Source organism: Bufo gargarizans, chromosome 1, assembly GCF_014858855.1.
Source record: "Bufo gargarizans isolate SCDJY-AF-19 chromosome 1, ASM1485885v1, whole genome shotgun sequence".
Lineage (NCBI taxonomy): Eukaryota > Metazoa > Chordata > Amphibia > Anura > Bufonidae > Bufo > Bufo gargarizans.
The window spans coordinates 743,436,426-743,453,222 of record NC_058080.1 but is presented as its reverse complement, the minus strand read 5'-3'; the positions used below and the strand labels follow the sequence as shown (position 1 = coordinate 743,453,222).

The window sequence follows — 16,797 nt, the reverse complement described above, 5'->3', positions numbered from 1 at the left end:
GCGATCCCCCGTGTAAGAGTGAGGTGGAGGAGGACATTCCAGGAGATGTCACCACAGGTATGGAATCAGGAATGCAGAAACGGACCTCTTAGGTTTCTTCCGATGAGGTCCCACCTGTGGTACACTTTTTAAAATACTGAAAAATAACATTTTATAAAAAAAATATATTTTTTACAAGTCAATAAACCGTATAAAAGGTATTTACAGCCCCATACTAAATACAACTTATATACTGTATTTTTCACTTTATAAGACGCACTTTTTCCCTGGCAGTTCGTCTTATAAAGCGAATTCTAATGTGCGCTTCCATTATGATGAAGACGTGGGGCTCTAATAAAGATTGTGGGGTCGGATCTGTGGTGTAATAAGGAATGGAAGGTCTGATCAGGAATATAGGCGGTCTAATCTGAGGTCTGATAAGTATTGGAAGTCTGATCTGAGATGTGATGATTTTTGGGGATGATCTGAGGTCTGATGAAGATTTGAAGTTATATGATTGGTTCTTCTGCAAAATTGTGTAAAACAAAAAAACTGCTTGTCCCACAGAATGTGAGGCCTGTAGCTATATAGTCTTTAAAAAAATCTGTGGCTGACCGAGTTCAGGAAGGCAAAAACCAAAGTAGATCCCCAATTTCCCACAATTCCCTTAATTTCATGATTAAGATCTGGGGAGTATTCATTGTTGGTGCCGACACCATTGTTATAACCAATAGAATTTACTTATATTGTATGCCATAGGAAGGGAAAAAAAGATGGTGGTCTCTCCAGAATATATATAAAGATTAGTTAATAAGTTAGATTTACCCAAAAATGTGACATGGCAAGCTCACATAGCACTCTGTCTCCTCGCTGCATGAAAGGAAGCAAGACTAACTCAATAGAAAGTCTATGGGCCCTCCTCGTCCCTGTCTTTTGCAGTGAGGAGAGAGAGTGTGCATTAAGTGAGCACATCTCTCTCCTTGATTGGTGGGGTCTTGGTACTCAGACCCCCACCGATCAAAATGTTTGATATGCCCTTATGACATATCAAAAGTTTACTCAAAGCTTGGTGATCCTATAATGTGTTTTAGAAAAAGTAAAAAGGCTAGAATCACACATGCAGTTTTTGTGGCAGCTTGTTGTGCATTTTTTTGTGTTTTTTGTTTTTTTTTTCTAAAGCCAGGAGTGGACTCCTAAAGGAATGGCTTATACACCATCCTGCTGGATCCACTTACTTTAGTTTAGATTTAAAAAATGACAACCTTCTAGGAATGTCAAAAAAGCTTCTCTACTTGTGAAGTTAAAAAACAAAAACATGAAAGCCATTTTTTATCTTAACCTTAACAGGAAATGCCAGCAAGAATTCTGAGGGAAACTTCATGATCTCTCTAAATGATAAAGTAGAAGATATCATGCAGCGCTCTTCAGGAGAAAACCTTATTACCCTTATTGTACATCCGGGACTACACAGTACAGATCTGTCATATAATTCCTTTAATCCGGAGGAACCTCCTCCTGACCAGTCATGGATTGTTACCACAAGTACAGGGTCAGAAAGGGGTTGAATGGTTTCACTGTGGTGAAGAGTTCACAAAAACCTCAGGTCTTTCTACAAACAGAAGAAATAACACAGAGGAGAAGCCATACCCATGTTTAGAATGTGGAAAGTGCTTTACAGAGAAATTAAGTCTTGTTTTACATGAGAGAATTCACACAGGAGAGAAACCATATTCAGGTTCAGAATGTGAGAAGTCCTTTACAGAGAAATCAAGTCTTGTTTTACATGCAAGAATTCCCACACGAGAGAAGCCGCATTCATGTTCAGAATGTGGGAAGTGCTTTATATATAAATCACATCTTGTTACACATGAAAGAATTCATACAGGGGAGAAACCATACTTCTGCTCAGAATGTGGGAAGCGCTTTACAGATAAATCACCTCTTGTTAGACATGAGAGAATTCACACAGGAGAGAAGCCATATTCATGTTCGGAATGTGGGAAATGTTTTACACGAAAATCACATCTTGTTGCACATAAAAGAAGTCACACAGGAGAGAAGCCATATTCATGTTCAGAATGTAGGAAATGTTTTAATGTTAAACCAAGTCTTGTTGAACATGAGAAATATCACACAGGAGAGAAGCCTTATTTATGTTCTGAATGTGGAAAATGTTTTACAAATAAATCAAGTCTTGTTAGACACAAAAGAATTCACACAGGAGAAAAGCCGTATTCTTGTTCAGAATGTGAGAAATGCTATACAGATGAATCAAGTCTTAGTAGACACAAAAGAATTCACACAGGAGAGAAGCCGTATACTTGTTCAGAATGTGGGAAGTGCTTTATAGATAAATCAAGTCTTGTTATACATGAGAGAAGTCACACAGGAGAGAAACCGTATTCATGTTCAGAATGTGGGAAATGTTTTATTACTAAAGCCAAACTAAGGAATCATCAGAGTAACCACACAGGGGAGATGTTCATTTGAAGGTCTTTATGTGGATTTTTTTTTACAGGGAAATAAAGAATTCACATAGAGTATATGAATTGTCCCCATGATCCTTGCTTCTTATCACTGTATTCACACCTCCACCCACTAGAGGTGGCAGGGGCTGATTACATCAGCCCATGTCACCTCCTAGGTCAGGGAGGGGACACCAGACACAGGTGTCCCCTCCCAGCGCTGCGAGTTGCTCCAGCCAATCGCAGCGCTATTCTGCAATTAGCCAATCTGTGGTGCTGCTAGGTGGCTGGGACGGAGGTGATTGGGGCTGATTAGACACTGGTGTCCCCTCCCAGCGCTGCGATTGGCTGGAACAACGCTATAGCCAATGGCAGCGCTATGCAGCTGAAAGAACAGTTGGTGCCTCTCTGCAGACAGCCTGGACCTGTCACGGTAGATAAGATAAGGGAGGGAAACGGTAAAGCAAACAAAACAACTGACTAGGCCCCAAAAGCTAGGGAACAAAGGCGTCACCTCCTAGCAATCCCTAAAAGACTTTCCCTACGCTGCTATGCCCATGTGCATATCTCGATGGTAGATATGCACATGCCCACATACCTAAGCTGAAACACACTGGACCAAACCCTCAGCAGTAGGGAAAAAGGGAAAGAGACTACCAGCTCCTTCAACCGCCAAAGGAGCTAGCGTCACTCTAGGGGCCTAGTAAAAACAGACACAAAAGGGAAAAGGACTTATCTTTAGATGAGCTGGAGCAGATGATCCAACAAAACTGCCAGCACACAAACAAGGAAGAAGTATAACCCGCAAAGGCTATAGGAAAAGGGAGCAATAAATAGCCTCCCCAATGACCAAACGAACCACACCTGATAGGAGGTGGGATTCTGTTCAAACCCAAAACAAAACAAACTGTCAGATCGAGTCACGTGCAGCAACTCCGAAAGATCGTCTCTGAACACCCACAGGGCATGGCGTGACAGTACCCCCCTCTCTTCGGGTGACCTCCGGACACCCAGGCCCAACTTTATCCGGGTGTGCCCTGTGAAAGGCATTAACAAGGCGGCTAGCGTTAACATCGGTAGCCGGAACCCACTATTATTTCCTCGGGACCGTATCTCCTCCAATGCACCAGGTACTGAAGGGAACCCCGAAGAACACGTGAGTTGAGAATTCTGGAGATCTGAAACTCCAGATTACCATCAACCAAAACAGGAGGAGGAGGCAAAGGAGATGGTTCTGCAGGTTCCACATATTTCTTCAACAAGGAACCTGTGAAACACATTATGGATCTTCCAGGCCTGCGGAAGTTCCAGACGAAACGCCACCGGATTGACAATGGCCGAGATTTTGTAAGGGCCAATAAATCTTGGACCCAATTTCCAAGAAGGCACCTTCAGCTTAATGTTTTTAGTGAAAAACCAGACCAAATCACCCACACACAGGTCCGGACTAGAGATGTTGCGAACATAAAATTTTTCGTTCGCGAACGGCGAACGCAAATTTACGCAACTGGGCGAAACCGCCATTGACTTCAATGGGCAGGCGAATTTTAAAACCCACAGGAACTCTTTCTGGCCACAATAGTGATGGAAAAATTGTTTCAAGACAAGGGGACTAACACCTGGACTGTGGCATGCCGGAGAGGGATCCATGGCAAAACTCCCATGGAAAATTACGTAGTTGACGCAGAGTCGGGTTTTCATCCATAAAGGGCATAAATCGCCTAACATTCCTAGATTGTTTGGAATAACGTGCTTTAAAACATCAGGTATGATGTTGTATCGATCAGGTAGTGTATCGCTTACGCCCGCTTCACAGTGACAGACCAAACTATGATAGACCAAACTCCCTGTTTAACGCACCGCAAACAACAGAAAACAGTCCATTTGCACAACCGCAAACTCCCCATTTGCGCAAGGTTGGATACCAAGCTAGCCATGTCCCATTCCTTGTCTTCACTGATGTCATTGAAGGTCTCTTCCTCGACCCAGCCACGTACAACACCAAGGGTCCCCGAAAGGTGACAACAAGCCCCCTGGGACGCCTGTTGTGTTTGGTCTTCCACCTCCTCAAAGCCACCTTCCTCCTCTGACTCCTCTTCTTCAGACTCCTCTCTCTGCGTTGCCTCTCTCTGCGTTATTATAAGGTGTGTTAAGTAGTACTATTCCTATCAGTTTAATCCCTGCTACGTCCACTAGTAGTATTATTAATAATATTATTATAAGGTGTGTTAAGTAGTACTATTCCTATCAGTTTAATTCCTGTTACGTCCCCTATCGTGTATATTGCATCGATTTTAGGAACTGGGAGATGGGAAAAGATGCTTGGTCGGTCCTCTTACTTCAAATTTGGGGCACTGCGCGTGCAATCTAATGTGCCACCAGATATGAGTGGCGTGTTAAGTAGTACTATTCTTATCAGTTTAATCCCTGTTACGTCCCCTATCAGGGGACGTGTATGGAATAGATTTTAGACAACAGCAAAGAGTTGTCAATAGTTGACATACTCATGACATAAATTTTATTCCTCTATGCGTCAATCTTGGTGTAGTGATGACTGTGCTCATGCACACGTTTGGGAGATTGCAGGCGATGTTTTTTTTTCAAAGTCTATGGTCGTGCTGAGGTAGTTCAGTGACAGTTAAGTGACCCAGAAAACAATGATTCTGCAGTGTGGGCCCATTGTTGGCCTAGTAGGCTTTAATGATCACCTTAGATGATCACAAAGAAAATTAATGTTTTTTCTATGCACAATTATCCAGCCGATCGCTTTTGGTCTGTTCACAATGAGGCAATGACCTTATCATCTGGGGTGTGCCAACATTGCCATTGCCAACACACTCATAGAGGTGGTCGCTTCATTGTGATACGCAAGCCCCTTCAGCACAACAAGGTAACGATCACGAAGGGGAATTGACACATGTATGTGCCTTTTTTTTTTGCTTGGTTTTTGAAGCCACAGTGCAGCACCAGAGATCAGAAAAATTAGGCATGTACACATGCCTGAAAAATTTGGTGTTGTTGCAGCCGCTGCTGTAGCAGCAGCCAGAAAAATTGATGTTTGTTTACCAGGCAGAAAGTGCCCTAAAACATTGCGGCTTGAACCCTAGTTGGTGGCAGATAAGTCACGCAAGTCATCCGGCATTCAGAGATAAAATACAGCAGCGTGTGGACCATTTTTAGCCCAAGGCAGATCATCTTATCACCAGGCCTTTTTTAGTCGAATGTATCCCCCACTGTCAGTCCCTTCGGGATCCATGCCTCATTCATCTTAATGAAGGTGAGGTAATCTAGACTTTTTTGACCTAGGCGACTTCTCTTCACAGTGACAATACCTCCTGCTGCGCTGAAGGTCCTTTCTGACAGGACACTTGAAGCGGGGCAGGCCAGAAGTTCTATCGCAAATTGGGATAGCTCAGGCCACAGGTCAAGCCTGCACACCCAGTAGTCAAGGGGTTCATCGCTCCTCAGAGTGTCGATATCTGCAGTTAAGGCGAGGTAGTCTGCTACCTGTCGGTCGAGTCGTTCTCTGAGGGTGGACCCCGAAGGGCTGTGGCGATGCGTAGGACTTAAAAAGCTCTGCATGTCCTCCATCAACAACACGTCTGTAAAGCGTCCTGTCCTTGCCGGCGTGGTCGTGGTAGGAGGAGGATTACTTTCACCTCTTCCCCTGTTAGATTCCCGTTGTGCTGTGACATCACCCTTATACGCTGTGTAAAGCATACTTTTTAATTTATTTTGGAACTGCTGCATCCTTTCCGACTTCCGGTAATTCGGTAACATTTCAGGCACTTTCTGCTTATACCGGGGGTCTAGTAGCGTGGACACCCAGTATAGGTCGTTCTTCTTCAGCCTTTTGATATGAGGGTCCCTCAACAGGCACGACAGCATGAAAGACCCCATTTGCACAAGGTTGGATGCCGAGCTACTCATGTCCTGTTCCTCGTCCTCAGTGATCTCACGGAAGGTATGTTCTTCCCCCCAGCCACGTACAACACCACGAGTACTAAATAGGTGACAACGAGCACCCTGGGATGCCTGTTGTGGTTGGTCTTCCTCCTCCTCCTCAAAGCAACATTCCTTCTCTGACTCCTCTTCCTCACACTCCTCTTCCAGCGTTGCCGCAGGTCCAGCAAGCGATGCTGATAAGGCTGTTTCTGGTGGTGGTGATGGTGACCACAACTCTTCCTCTTCACGCTCATCTATGGCCTAATCCAGCACTCTTCGCAGGGCACGCTCCAGGAAGAAAACAAATGGGATGATGTCGCTGATGGTGCCTTCGGTGTGACTGACTAGGTTTGTCACCCCCTCAAAAGGACGCATGAGCCTACAGGCATTGCGCATGAGCGTCCAGTAACGTGGCAAAAAAATTACCAGCTCCGCAGATGCTGTCCTAGCACCCCGGTCATACAAATACTCGTTGACGGCTTTTTCTTGTTGGAGCAGGCGGTCGAACATTAGGAGTGTTGAATTCCAACGTGTTGGGCTGTCGCAAATCAAGCGCCTCACTGGCATGTTGTTTCGCCGCTGGATGTCTGAAAAGTGCGCCATGGCCGTGTAGGAACACCTGAAATGGCCACACACCTTCCTGGCCTGCTTGAGGACGTCCTGTAAGCCTGGGTACTTATGCACAAAGCGTTGTACGATCAGATTACACACATGTGCCATGCACGGCACATGTGTCAACTTGCCCAAATTCAATGCCGCCAACAAATTGCTTCCGTTGTCACACACCACTTTGCCGATCTCCAGTTGGTGCGGAGTCAGCCACTGATCCACCTGTGCGTTCAGGGTGGACAGGAGTGCTGGTCCGGTGTGACTCTCTGCTTTCAGGCAAGTCAACCCCAAGACGGCGTGACACTGTCGTATCCGGGATGTGGAATAGCCCCTGGGGAGCTGGGGGGGTGCCGTTGATGTGGAGCAAGACGCAGCAGCAGAAGAGGACTTAGCCGAGGAGGTTATGGAAGAGGATGGAGTAGGAGGAGTAGAGGAGGTGGCAGCAGGCCTGCCTGCAAGTCGTGGCGGTGTCACTCCTCTGCAGAGCCACGCATTCCATGCTTGGCACCCGTCAGCAGGTTTACCAAATGCGCAGTGTAGGTGATATACCTGCTCTGACCGTGCTTTGCAGACCAGGTATCAGTGGTCAGATGGACCCTTGCCCCAACACTGTGTGCCAGTCATGCCATTACTTCCTTTTGCACAATCGAGTACAGGTTGGGGATTGCCTTTTGTGCAAAGAAATTTCGGCCGGGTACCTTCCACTGTGGTGTCCCAATAGCTAAAAATTTTTTGAAGGCCTCAGACTCCACCAGCTTGTATGGTAAAAGCTGGCGGGCTAAGAGTTCAGACAAGCCAGCTGTCAGATGCCGGGCAAGGGGGTGACTTTGTGACATTGGCTTCTTACGCTCAAACATGTCCTTGACAGACACCTGACTGTGGGCAGATGAGCAGGAACTGCTCAAGGCGAGAGACGGAGTGGCGGATGGTTGAGAGGGGGCAAGGAGGACAGCAGTGGTTGACGTGGCTGAAGATGCTGGACCAGGAGGAGGAATGGCGGCTTTGAGTTTGTGTGCTGCTTGTACTCATGTGTTGATTCCATAGGCGCTTGTGCGATCATGTGCCTTCGCAAAGCAGTTGTACCTAGATGGGTGTTGGACTTCCCACGACTCAGTTTCTTTTGGCACAGGTTGCAAATGGCATCGCTGTTTTCAGAGGCAGAAACATAAAAACAGACACATAACAAAAATGCCACACTGCTGAGCTCTGCAATGACGGAATTCTGGTGCTGGCAACAGCATGCGTTAATTGGCGTGCTGTCTGGCTGACCCCGGGTGCCGATGCATGCTGTCTGCCACTAGCTCCTTGCGATGACCTCCCCCTGCTTCCAACTCATCTCCTCCTCCTCTCTGTCTCCCCATCTGAACTTTTCCCCTGTTCTTCTTCTCTTCTAGCGGGCACTCACGTGACATCCACGGACACATCATCATCATCAACCGCTTCACTTGTATCTGACAACTCAGCAAAGGAAGCAGCAGCGGGTACAACATCATCATCATCACACCATACGTCCATGTGTGTAATGCTGCCTGACTGAGACATATCCCTGTTATCTACATCCTCTGGCAATAATGGTTGCACATCACTCATTTCTTCCAACTGATGTGTAAATAACTCCTCTGACAGATCAAGTGAAGCGGCTGAGGTGCTAGTGTTGGTGGTGGCGGAAGGCGGGCGAGTGGTAACTTGAGAGGTGCCCGAAGCTGAGCTGGAGGAGGATAGTGCGTCAAGGTTCCTAGCGGAAGCTGTAGAAGATTGGGTGTCCTGCGTTAGCCAGTCAACTATGTCCTCAGAACTTTTAGAGTTCAGGGTACGTGGCCTCTGAACACTGGGCATTATTCTAGGGCCAAAGGGAATCACAGCACCACGACAATGACGGCCCCTGCGGGGTGGCCTGCCTCTGCCTGTCATTTTTTTTTCGATAAGTGGTACTATGCGTGCAAGCTACTGTGACACCAGATATGAGTGGCACTGTGCACTGGCAGAAGTTGGCAGAGTAGACGCTGTAGGCCTGACACACACGCTTGCAGGCAACTAATTGCTATTCAATCTATTACAGTCAAATTTCTAGTTTTTTTTAAATGAACACTACTGTTACACCAGATATGAGTTGCACTGGTGTGACACTGTGCCCTGGCAGGCCCTGAAACATACTGTGAGGTACAGGGTCACAGTTTACTCAATGATGACGAATAGGGCGCAGACCGAACATCGCATATGTTCGCCCGCCGCGGCGAACGCGAACAAGCGATGTTCGCCGGGAACTATTCGCCGGCGAACTATTCGGGACATGTCTAGTCTGGACCAGTCATACGTCTCTTGTCAGCGATCCAATTATATCTTTCACCCATTTTTTTCAAATAAACTTGAATCTTCCGCCAGATAGATGACAAAGAGGAAGAGAATCTCTCCTCTTCTGGTATTCCAGAAGATTCGGTCCCAGAAAAAGTACCAAACTGAGGGTGAAAACCATATGCGCCCAAAAATGGTGACTTATCAGTTGACTCCTGCCCACGGTTGTTCAAGGCAACCTCAGCTAAAGACAAGAACGAGGACCACTCATCCTGATTCTCAGCGACAAAACACCTCAAATAGGTCTCCAGGTTTTGGTTAGTGCGCTCAGTTTGACCATTCGACTGAGGATGGAAAGCCGAAGAGAACAAAACACCCTCCAAAACCTGGAAACAAATTGCGTCCCCCTATCAGACACCACATCAGAGGGAATGCCATGTAATTTCACAATGTTATCAGTGAAAACCTGAGCGATAGATTTCGCATTGGGCAAACCTGATAATGGTACAAAGTGAGCCATCTTGCTGAAGCGGTCCACTACCACCAAAATCACAGTTTTCCCAGAGGAACTCTGCAAATCAGTAATGAAGCCCATGGACAAATGCATCCAAGGACGAGATGGGATGGACAAAGGAAGAAGAGATCCTGATGGCCGAGTGTGCGCCACCTTCGCGCGTGCACAGGTCTCACAAGCTGCTACATAACTCTCAACACTTTTACGCAACCCAGGCCACCAGAATCTCTGGGAAATAAGATCTACAGTGGATCTACTTCCAGGATGTCCTGCAAGGACAGTATCATGATGCTCCTTGAACATTTTGTATCGCAGTTTAGAAGGAACAAACAACTTCCCTGGAGGACAAGAATCAGGAGCCTCCTCTTGAGCCCCCAACACTTCCGTCTCCAGTTCGGGGTAAAGAGCGGAAACCACCACCCCATCAGCCAAAATCGGAGCGGAATCCTCCGAATCTCCCCCCTCCCCGGAAAGCTACGTAACAACGCATCCGCTTTGACGTTTTTAATCCCAGGGCGATAGGGGACCACAAAATTTAACCTGGTAAAAAACAATGACCATCTAGCCTGCCTAGGATTTAAACTCTTTGCAGATTGCAGGTAGTCCAGATTCTTATGGTCAGTAAATACTGTAATCGGATAGGTAGCCCCTTCTAGCCAATGGCGCCACTCTTCAAAGGCCAATTTGATGGCCAACAACTCTCTATTCCCAACATCATAATTTCTCTCGGCGGCCAAGAGTTTCTTGGAGAAAAAAAGCACACGGGCGCCATTTGCTAGGAGAGGGACCCTGCGACAAGACTGCTCCAACTCCCACTTCTGACGCGTCAACCTCCACAATGAAGGGTTGAGACACATCAGGTTGCATCAGAATGGGCGTAGAAGCAAAACATTGGCAATAGCAGAAAAATCCTGTAATGTCTCATCCGACCAGACAGAGAAGTCAGCGCCCTTCCTAGTCATATCTGTCAAAGGTTTGACAATGCTGGAATAATTCAGGATGAACTTTCTGTAGTAATTTGTAAATCCTAAAAACAGCATCAGGGCTTTCTGATTCTCCGGCCTGATCCCTATCCAGTACCGCACGCACCTTTTCGGGATCTATACGAAAACTGGAGGCAGAAAGGAAGTACCCCAAAAACGGCAGCTCCTGAACAGCAAACACACATTTTTCCAACTTAGCATACAATTTATTCTCCCGAAGGATCAATAAATAACCACGAACCTCCCCACTAAATGATGAAAAATGTCATTGATAAAGCGCTGAAAGACTGCTGGAGCGTTAGTTAAACCAAAGGGCATGACTAGGTTCTCGAAGTGACCCTTGGGGGTATTGAAGGCCGTTTTCCACTCATCTCCTTCCCTGATTCTGATCATATTATAAGCTCCTCTTAAATCCAACTTAGAAAACACCTTAGCACCAACAATCTGATCAAAAAGATCCGGAATCAAGGGAAGGGGATAAGGATCACGGACTGTAATGAGATTCAATTCCCGGAAATCTAGGCACGGTCTAAGGGATCCATCCTTCTTTACGAAAAAGAAGCCAGCGGCCATAGGAGACTTAGATGGTCTAATATTTTCCTTTGCCAAACTCTTGGCAATGTACTCCCGCATAGCTACTCTTTCGGGTTGAGAAAGATTATATAACCGAGATTTTGTCAATTTTGCTCTGGGGATAAAATTGACCGGACAATCTTACTCCCGGTTAGGGGGCAACTCCTGAGCTGCGCCCTCCGATAATACGTCCTAAAAATCTGAAAGAAACTGAGGCAACACCTTAGTGACCACCCCCGAAATAGAGGCACTAAGACAGTTGTCCATACAAATTTCACTCCAATTTCTGATTTGTCTTGTTTTCCAGTCAATGGTAGGGTTATGTTTTATCAACCATGGTAAACCTAGAACCATTGGAGCAGGTAAACCTTTCAAAACAAAACAAGAAATGAACTCAACATGAGAATCACCCACCTTTAAATGAATATCCTGAACAATATGAGCTAGACATCTTTGTGAGAGGGGGGCGGAATCTATAGCAAACACAGGTATCTCTTTGCTTAATGCGGTAGTTTTAAAGCCATGACTCTGAACAAACTGAAAATCAATAAGATATACCCCTGTGCCACTGTCAACAAATACCTTTAACTCAAAATTTCCAGAGTCTAGTGCCACCATGGCTGGCAGGAGGAATCGGGTACTGCAGGTAGGATACAAATATGCCTGCTCTGACTCCCCATTCACACTACCAAGAGTAAGGGAGGTTTTTTTTTCTTTGAAGGGATCCCCTATTTGTTTTACATTACCACTTCGAGGTTTAATAAAAGGGCACACATTAACAAAATTACCTTCTTTACAACAGAAGAAACACAGTCTATTCAGCTTCCTAAAATTCCTATACCACAGCAAGAAGTAACCTGACCCAATTGCATAGGCTCCTCTCCAGCCCCTAATTAAGGTGTCAGAGTACCCAGAGGGACAGGAGGGACTGATTCCCCACCAGGCAGTACCCCCTGCCCGAAGGGAATCTTGTATCTCTCCCTAAGATGCCTATCAATCCGTACGGCCAAAGACATGGCCGCCTCCAAGGAATCAGGTTTGTCATGAAATGCAAGGGCATCTTTTAATCTCTCAGATAGCCCCTGACAGAACTGACTACGGAGTGCAGGATCATTCCACTCCGAGTCAGTCGCCCATCTTCTAAATTCAGCACAATACGACTCAGCAGTACGTTCTCCCTGGCACAAGCTGCACAACTTAGATTCAGCCATGGAGACCCGGTCAGGGTCATCATAAATCAGACCCAGGACTCCGAAAAATTTATCCACCGACCGGAGTGACTGAGAACCAGTCGGCAGAGAAAAAGCCCAGGACTGAGTGTCACCTTTTAACAGAGAAATAATAATCCCAACTCTCTGGTTTTCATCTCCAGATGAAATCGGACGGAGACAAAAATACAATTTACAGGACTCCCTGAACCGGACAAAGTTATCACTTCCCCCGGAAAACATATCAGGAAGAGCCACCTTAGGTTCCAGGCAGACCTGGTTTCCTCCGGCAGCACCAGACACCAAAGTACTCTGACACTGTGCAACCAAATTGCGGAGGTCAGCTACCTCCAAAGACAATCCCTGCTTGCGATCAACCAAAGCATTAATAGTCTCCATTTTGCAAAAAATGACAGGAGGGTGGGTTATAATGTCACGGTAGGTAAGATAAGGGAAGGAAACAGGAAACGGCAAAGCAAACAAAACAACTGACTAGGCCCCAAAAGCTAGGGAACAAAGGGGCCACCTAGCAATCCCTAAAAGACTTTCCCTACGCTGCTAAGCCCATGTGCATATCTCGATGGTAGAAATGCACATGCCCACGTACCTAAGCTGAAACACACTGGACCAAACTCTCCGCAGTAGGGAAAAGGGAAAGAGACTACCAGCTAGCGTCACTCTAGGGGCCTAGTAAAAACAGACACAAAAGGGAAAAGGACTTATCTTTAGATGAGTTGGAGCAGACAATCCACCAAAATGTCCAGCACACAAACAAGGAAGAAGTATAACCCGCAAAGGCTCTAGGGAGAGGGAGGAATAAATAGCCTCCCCAATGACCAAACGAAGCACACCTGATAGGAGGTGTGATTCTGTTCAAACCCAAAACAAAACAAACAGTCAGATCGAGTCACGTGCAGCAACTCTGACAGATCGTCTCAGAACACCCACAGGGCAGGGCGTGACAGGACCTTTTCCCCTTTGTGCTGCTGGTTGTCGGTTGAGACTTGTGGTACTACCACATAAATTTGTGCTTTTCACTGCTTTCACAAGAAGAACAGCATCTGGAACAGCTGCAGTGATCTTTGGCTCATCTGCAGCAGTTTCAGATCCCCATTCCCTGTCCCTCCACCCCCATCCCTGGTGGACTCCAGTCTGTCCTTTTTTTTCGTTGTTTTTTTTTTTGCCTTTTAAAAATGTTTTGTCTTTTCCAGCTCTGCTCCACTTTTTCTGTGTGCGAGCTGTGACTGGCAAGTGATCAGCACTTGTGTTTTATTTTAGTTACAGCTAGCTATATATATTGTGGGGACTCACTCTGGTAGACAGGTTTAGCGGACGCAGTATAGAGGCAACAACAAGTTCTTTGGATCAAATAGTTCAGTTTTTCTTTCACACTTTAGGCAAGTGACATAACAAGCAATCATAATCAAACAAAAAGTCACCTTGCGGTGTTGGTGGTAATTCACACCACGTGGCAATTCTGCCTCAAAATGTCCTTGAGCATAGCAGCACCAACCTGTTTTCATGCCAAACAAGTAGCAAGCCTTCATCCAGACACAAGGCTCCCAGATCCCAACACAGAGACATGGCTTCTGAGCCCAGCTTCCTATTTAAAGACAGACAGGTGCTGCCAAAACCTGGACCGGCATTTTAAATCCGGTCCGGTATTTGACCTAACCTGGCTAACCTTACATGCTGGGAGATAAATACCTGCTTTCCCAGACCAAACCTCTCACTGTGTCACCCCCCCGCCCCCCCTTAACCGGCCTGCTTTGCGTTTCCCTGTAACCGGCCTGCCCTGTGTTCCACCGAAAACTTAAAGTTTTGTACGGAGAGAAACCATCGGGTGACCCGGGCATTTCTGTCCTTGGCCTGGCTCATCCACTTGAGAGGGGAGTGGTCAGTCACCAGGCAGAATTTTCTCCCCAATAAATAATAGTGGAGAGATTCTAGTGCCCACTTGATAGCCAGGCGTGGCTAGAGTAGCAAAGTGGGGAACAAACCTCATGTAATAGCCCACCATTCCCAGGAATGACTTTATTTGCCTAGTGGTGACAGGTCGGGGACAATTCCTTTTCGCCTCCATTTTGTTCACTTGGGATTTGATGAATCTGCGCCCAATAGCATACACCAGGTACTTAGTCTCTTCTAACCCTATCGCACATTTTTTTGGGTTAGCGGTTAGGCCAGCTTTCCGAAGGGAGTCCACTACAGCCTGCATAATGGGTAGGTGACTTTCCCAGTCGGTACTGTGGACGACAATATCTTCCAGGTAAGCCAGTACCGACGATGTGGATGAAGCACAATGTCCATTAGTCGCTGAAAAGTGGTGGGGGCGCCATGCAGACCAAAGGGTAAGACCTTATATTGATACAACCCCTCAGGCGTGATGAAGGCAGTTTTCTCTTTGGCAGCCTCCGTTAAAGGCACCTGCCAGTACCCTTTTGTGAGCTCCAAAACATAAAAATACCGGGCTTGTCCTAACCTTTTGATGAGCTCATCCTCCCGGGGCATGGGATACACATCGAATTTGGAAACCTCGTTAAACCGCAACATCCCGTCCACCTTGGGTATCAATACTATAGGACTGTCCCACTCACTTTTTAACTCAATGACGTCTAGCTGCAACATTAGCTTCACCTCCTCCGATATGGCTTGTCGCCGTGCCTCGGGCCCTCCGATATGGCTTGTCGCCGAGCCTCGGGCCCCCGGACTTTTGCCTGAGGCTCAGTGACAATATCATGCTGGATTATGGAAGTACGTCCAGGCAGGTCCAAGAACACATCCGTGTTCCGACTAACGAACTCCCTGGCCTCCTTAGTCTGTTTAGAGGAGAGGCTATCAGCAATTTTTACTGTGGCAGCCGCCTCTCTTGCATCAGCCACGGGCCGTCTTCTGTACAGGTTTCACTATCTTTCCACGGTTTGAGTAAATTCACATGGTAAATCTGCTCCGGCTTTCGCCGCCCTGGCTGGTGTACCTTGTAGTGTACATCTTCAATTTTCTCAAGTACCTCGTAAGGCCCCTGCCACCTAGCCAGGAACTTACTGTCCACGGTCGGCACCAGAACCAAAACCCGATCACCCAGGTTAAAGATCCAGACCTGAGCCTGACGATTTTAGACCCGACTCTGGGCTCACTGAGCTGCCTCCATATGCTCCCCAACAAAAGGCATCACTGTCTCTATTTGATCTTGCATCTGGGTAACGTACTCAATGACACTTTTATGTGGGGTGGGTTGTTCCCACGCCTCTTTGGCCACGTCCAAGAGACCGCAAGGGTGTCTGCCATATAGCAGAGTTTGAAGGGCGAGAACCAAGTAGAGGCCTGGGGTACCTCTCGCACTGCGAACATGAGATAGGGCAGAAGGAGGTCCCAGTCCTTCCCATTTTTAGACACCACCTTTTTCAACATATTTTTTAATGTTTAGTTAAATCGTTCTACCAGACCGTCCGTTTGCGGATGGTAAGCGGACGTCTGTAGTTGTTTTATGTGCAGCAACTTACACAGTTCCTTGGACATAAAAGGGGTCCCTTGGTTGGTCAGAACCTATTTAGGTAGTCCTACTCAGGAAAACATCTCTATTAACTCCTTAGCTATGAGTTTGGCTGAGGAATGTCGCAGTGGCACCTCCTCCGGGTATAGAGTGGCATAGTCTAGAATGACTAAGATGTGTTGATGCCTTCTGGCGGACTTCGGTACTGGGCCTATGAGGTCCATAGCTATTTGGTCAAACGGTACTTCGATAATCATGAGAGGTACTAGGGGACTACGGAAATGTGGCTGGGGGCTAGTTATCTGGCAGGTCGGGCAAGACTTACAAAACTCTTCAACTTCTTTGAATATGCTGGGCCAGTAAAACTGCTGTAGAATATGATCCTGATTTTTCTGAAGCCCCAGGTGACCCCCGAGAACTTGTTGGTGGGCTAGATCTAACACAAGCTTGCGATAAGCCTTGGGGACCACCAACTGTTCAATATGCTCACCCCGTAGTTGGTTTACCCGATACAACATATCTTGATGAACCACAAAACGGGGAAACACTGACTGTGCCCAAGGTTGTTATGGTTCACCATCTACTATTAACACATTTTCCCAGGCGTGGGATAGGGTTGGGTCCTGACGTTGGGTGGTACCAAAATTATCCCAGGAGACATTGAGTTCTGCCAATTCAGGACCCGGCGGCAAGTCCTCCACATCTCCCACCATCACACTTAGCAGGGTTGTCTCCC

At 46.7% G+C, this 16,797-nt stretch overlaps 1 protein-coding gene across 1 annotated transcript in view; it reads left to right on the top strand.

Annotated features, from left to right (window-relative positions):
* LOC122930444 (zinc finger protein 850-like) overlaps positions 1–16,797 on the top strand; it is a 54,955-nt gene that overhangs the window by 9,081 nt on the left and 29,077 nt on the right. The window contains exon 2 of the mRNA XM_044283860.1: positions 1,384–2,467. Coding sequence (XP_044139795.1) covers positions 1,384–2,467 — 1,084 coding nt within the window. The remainder of the gene's footprint in view (positions 1–1,383; positions 2,468–16,797) is intronic.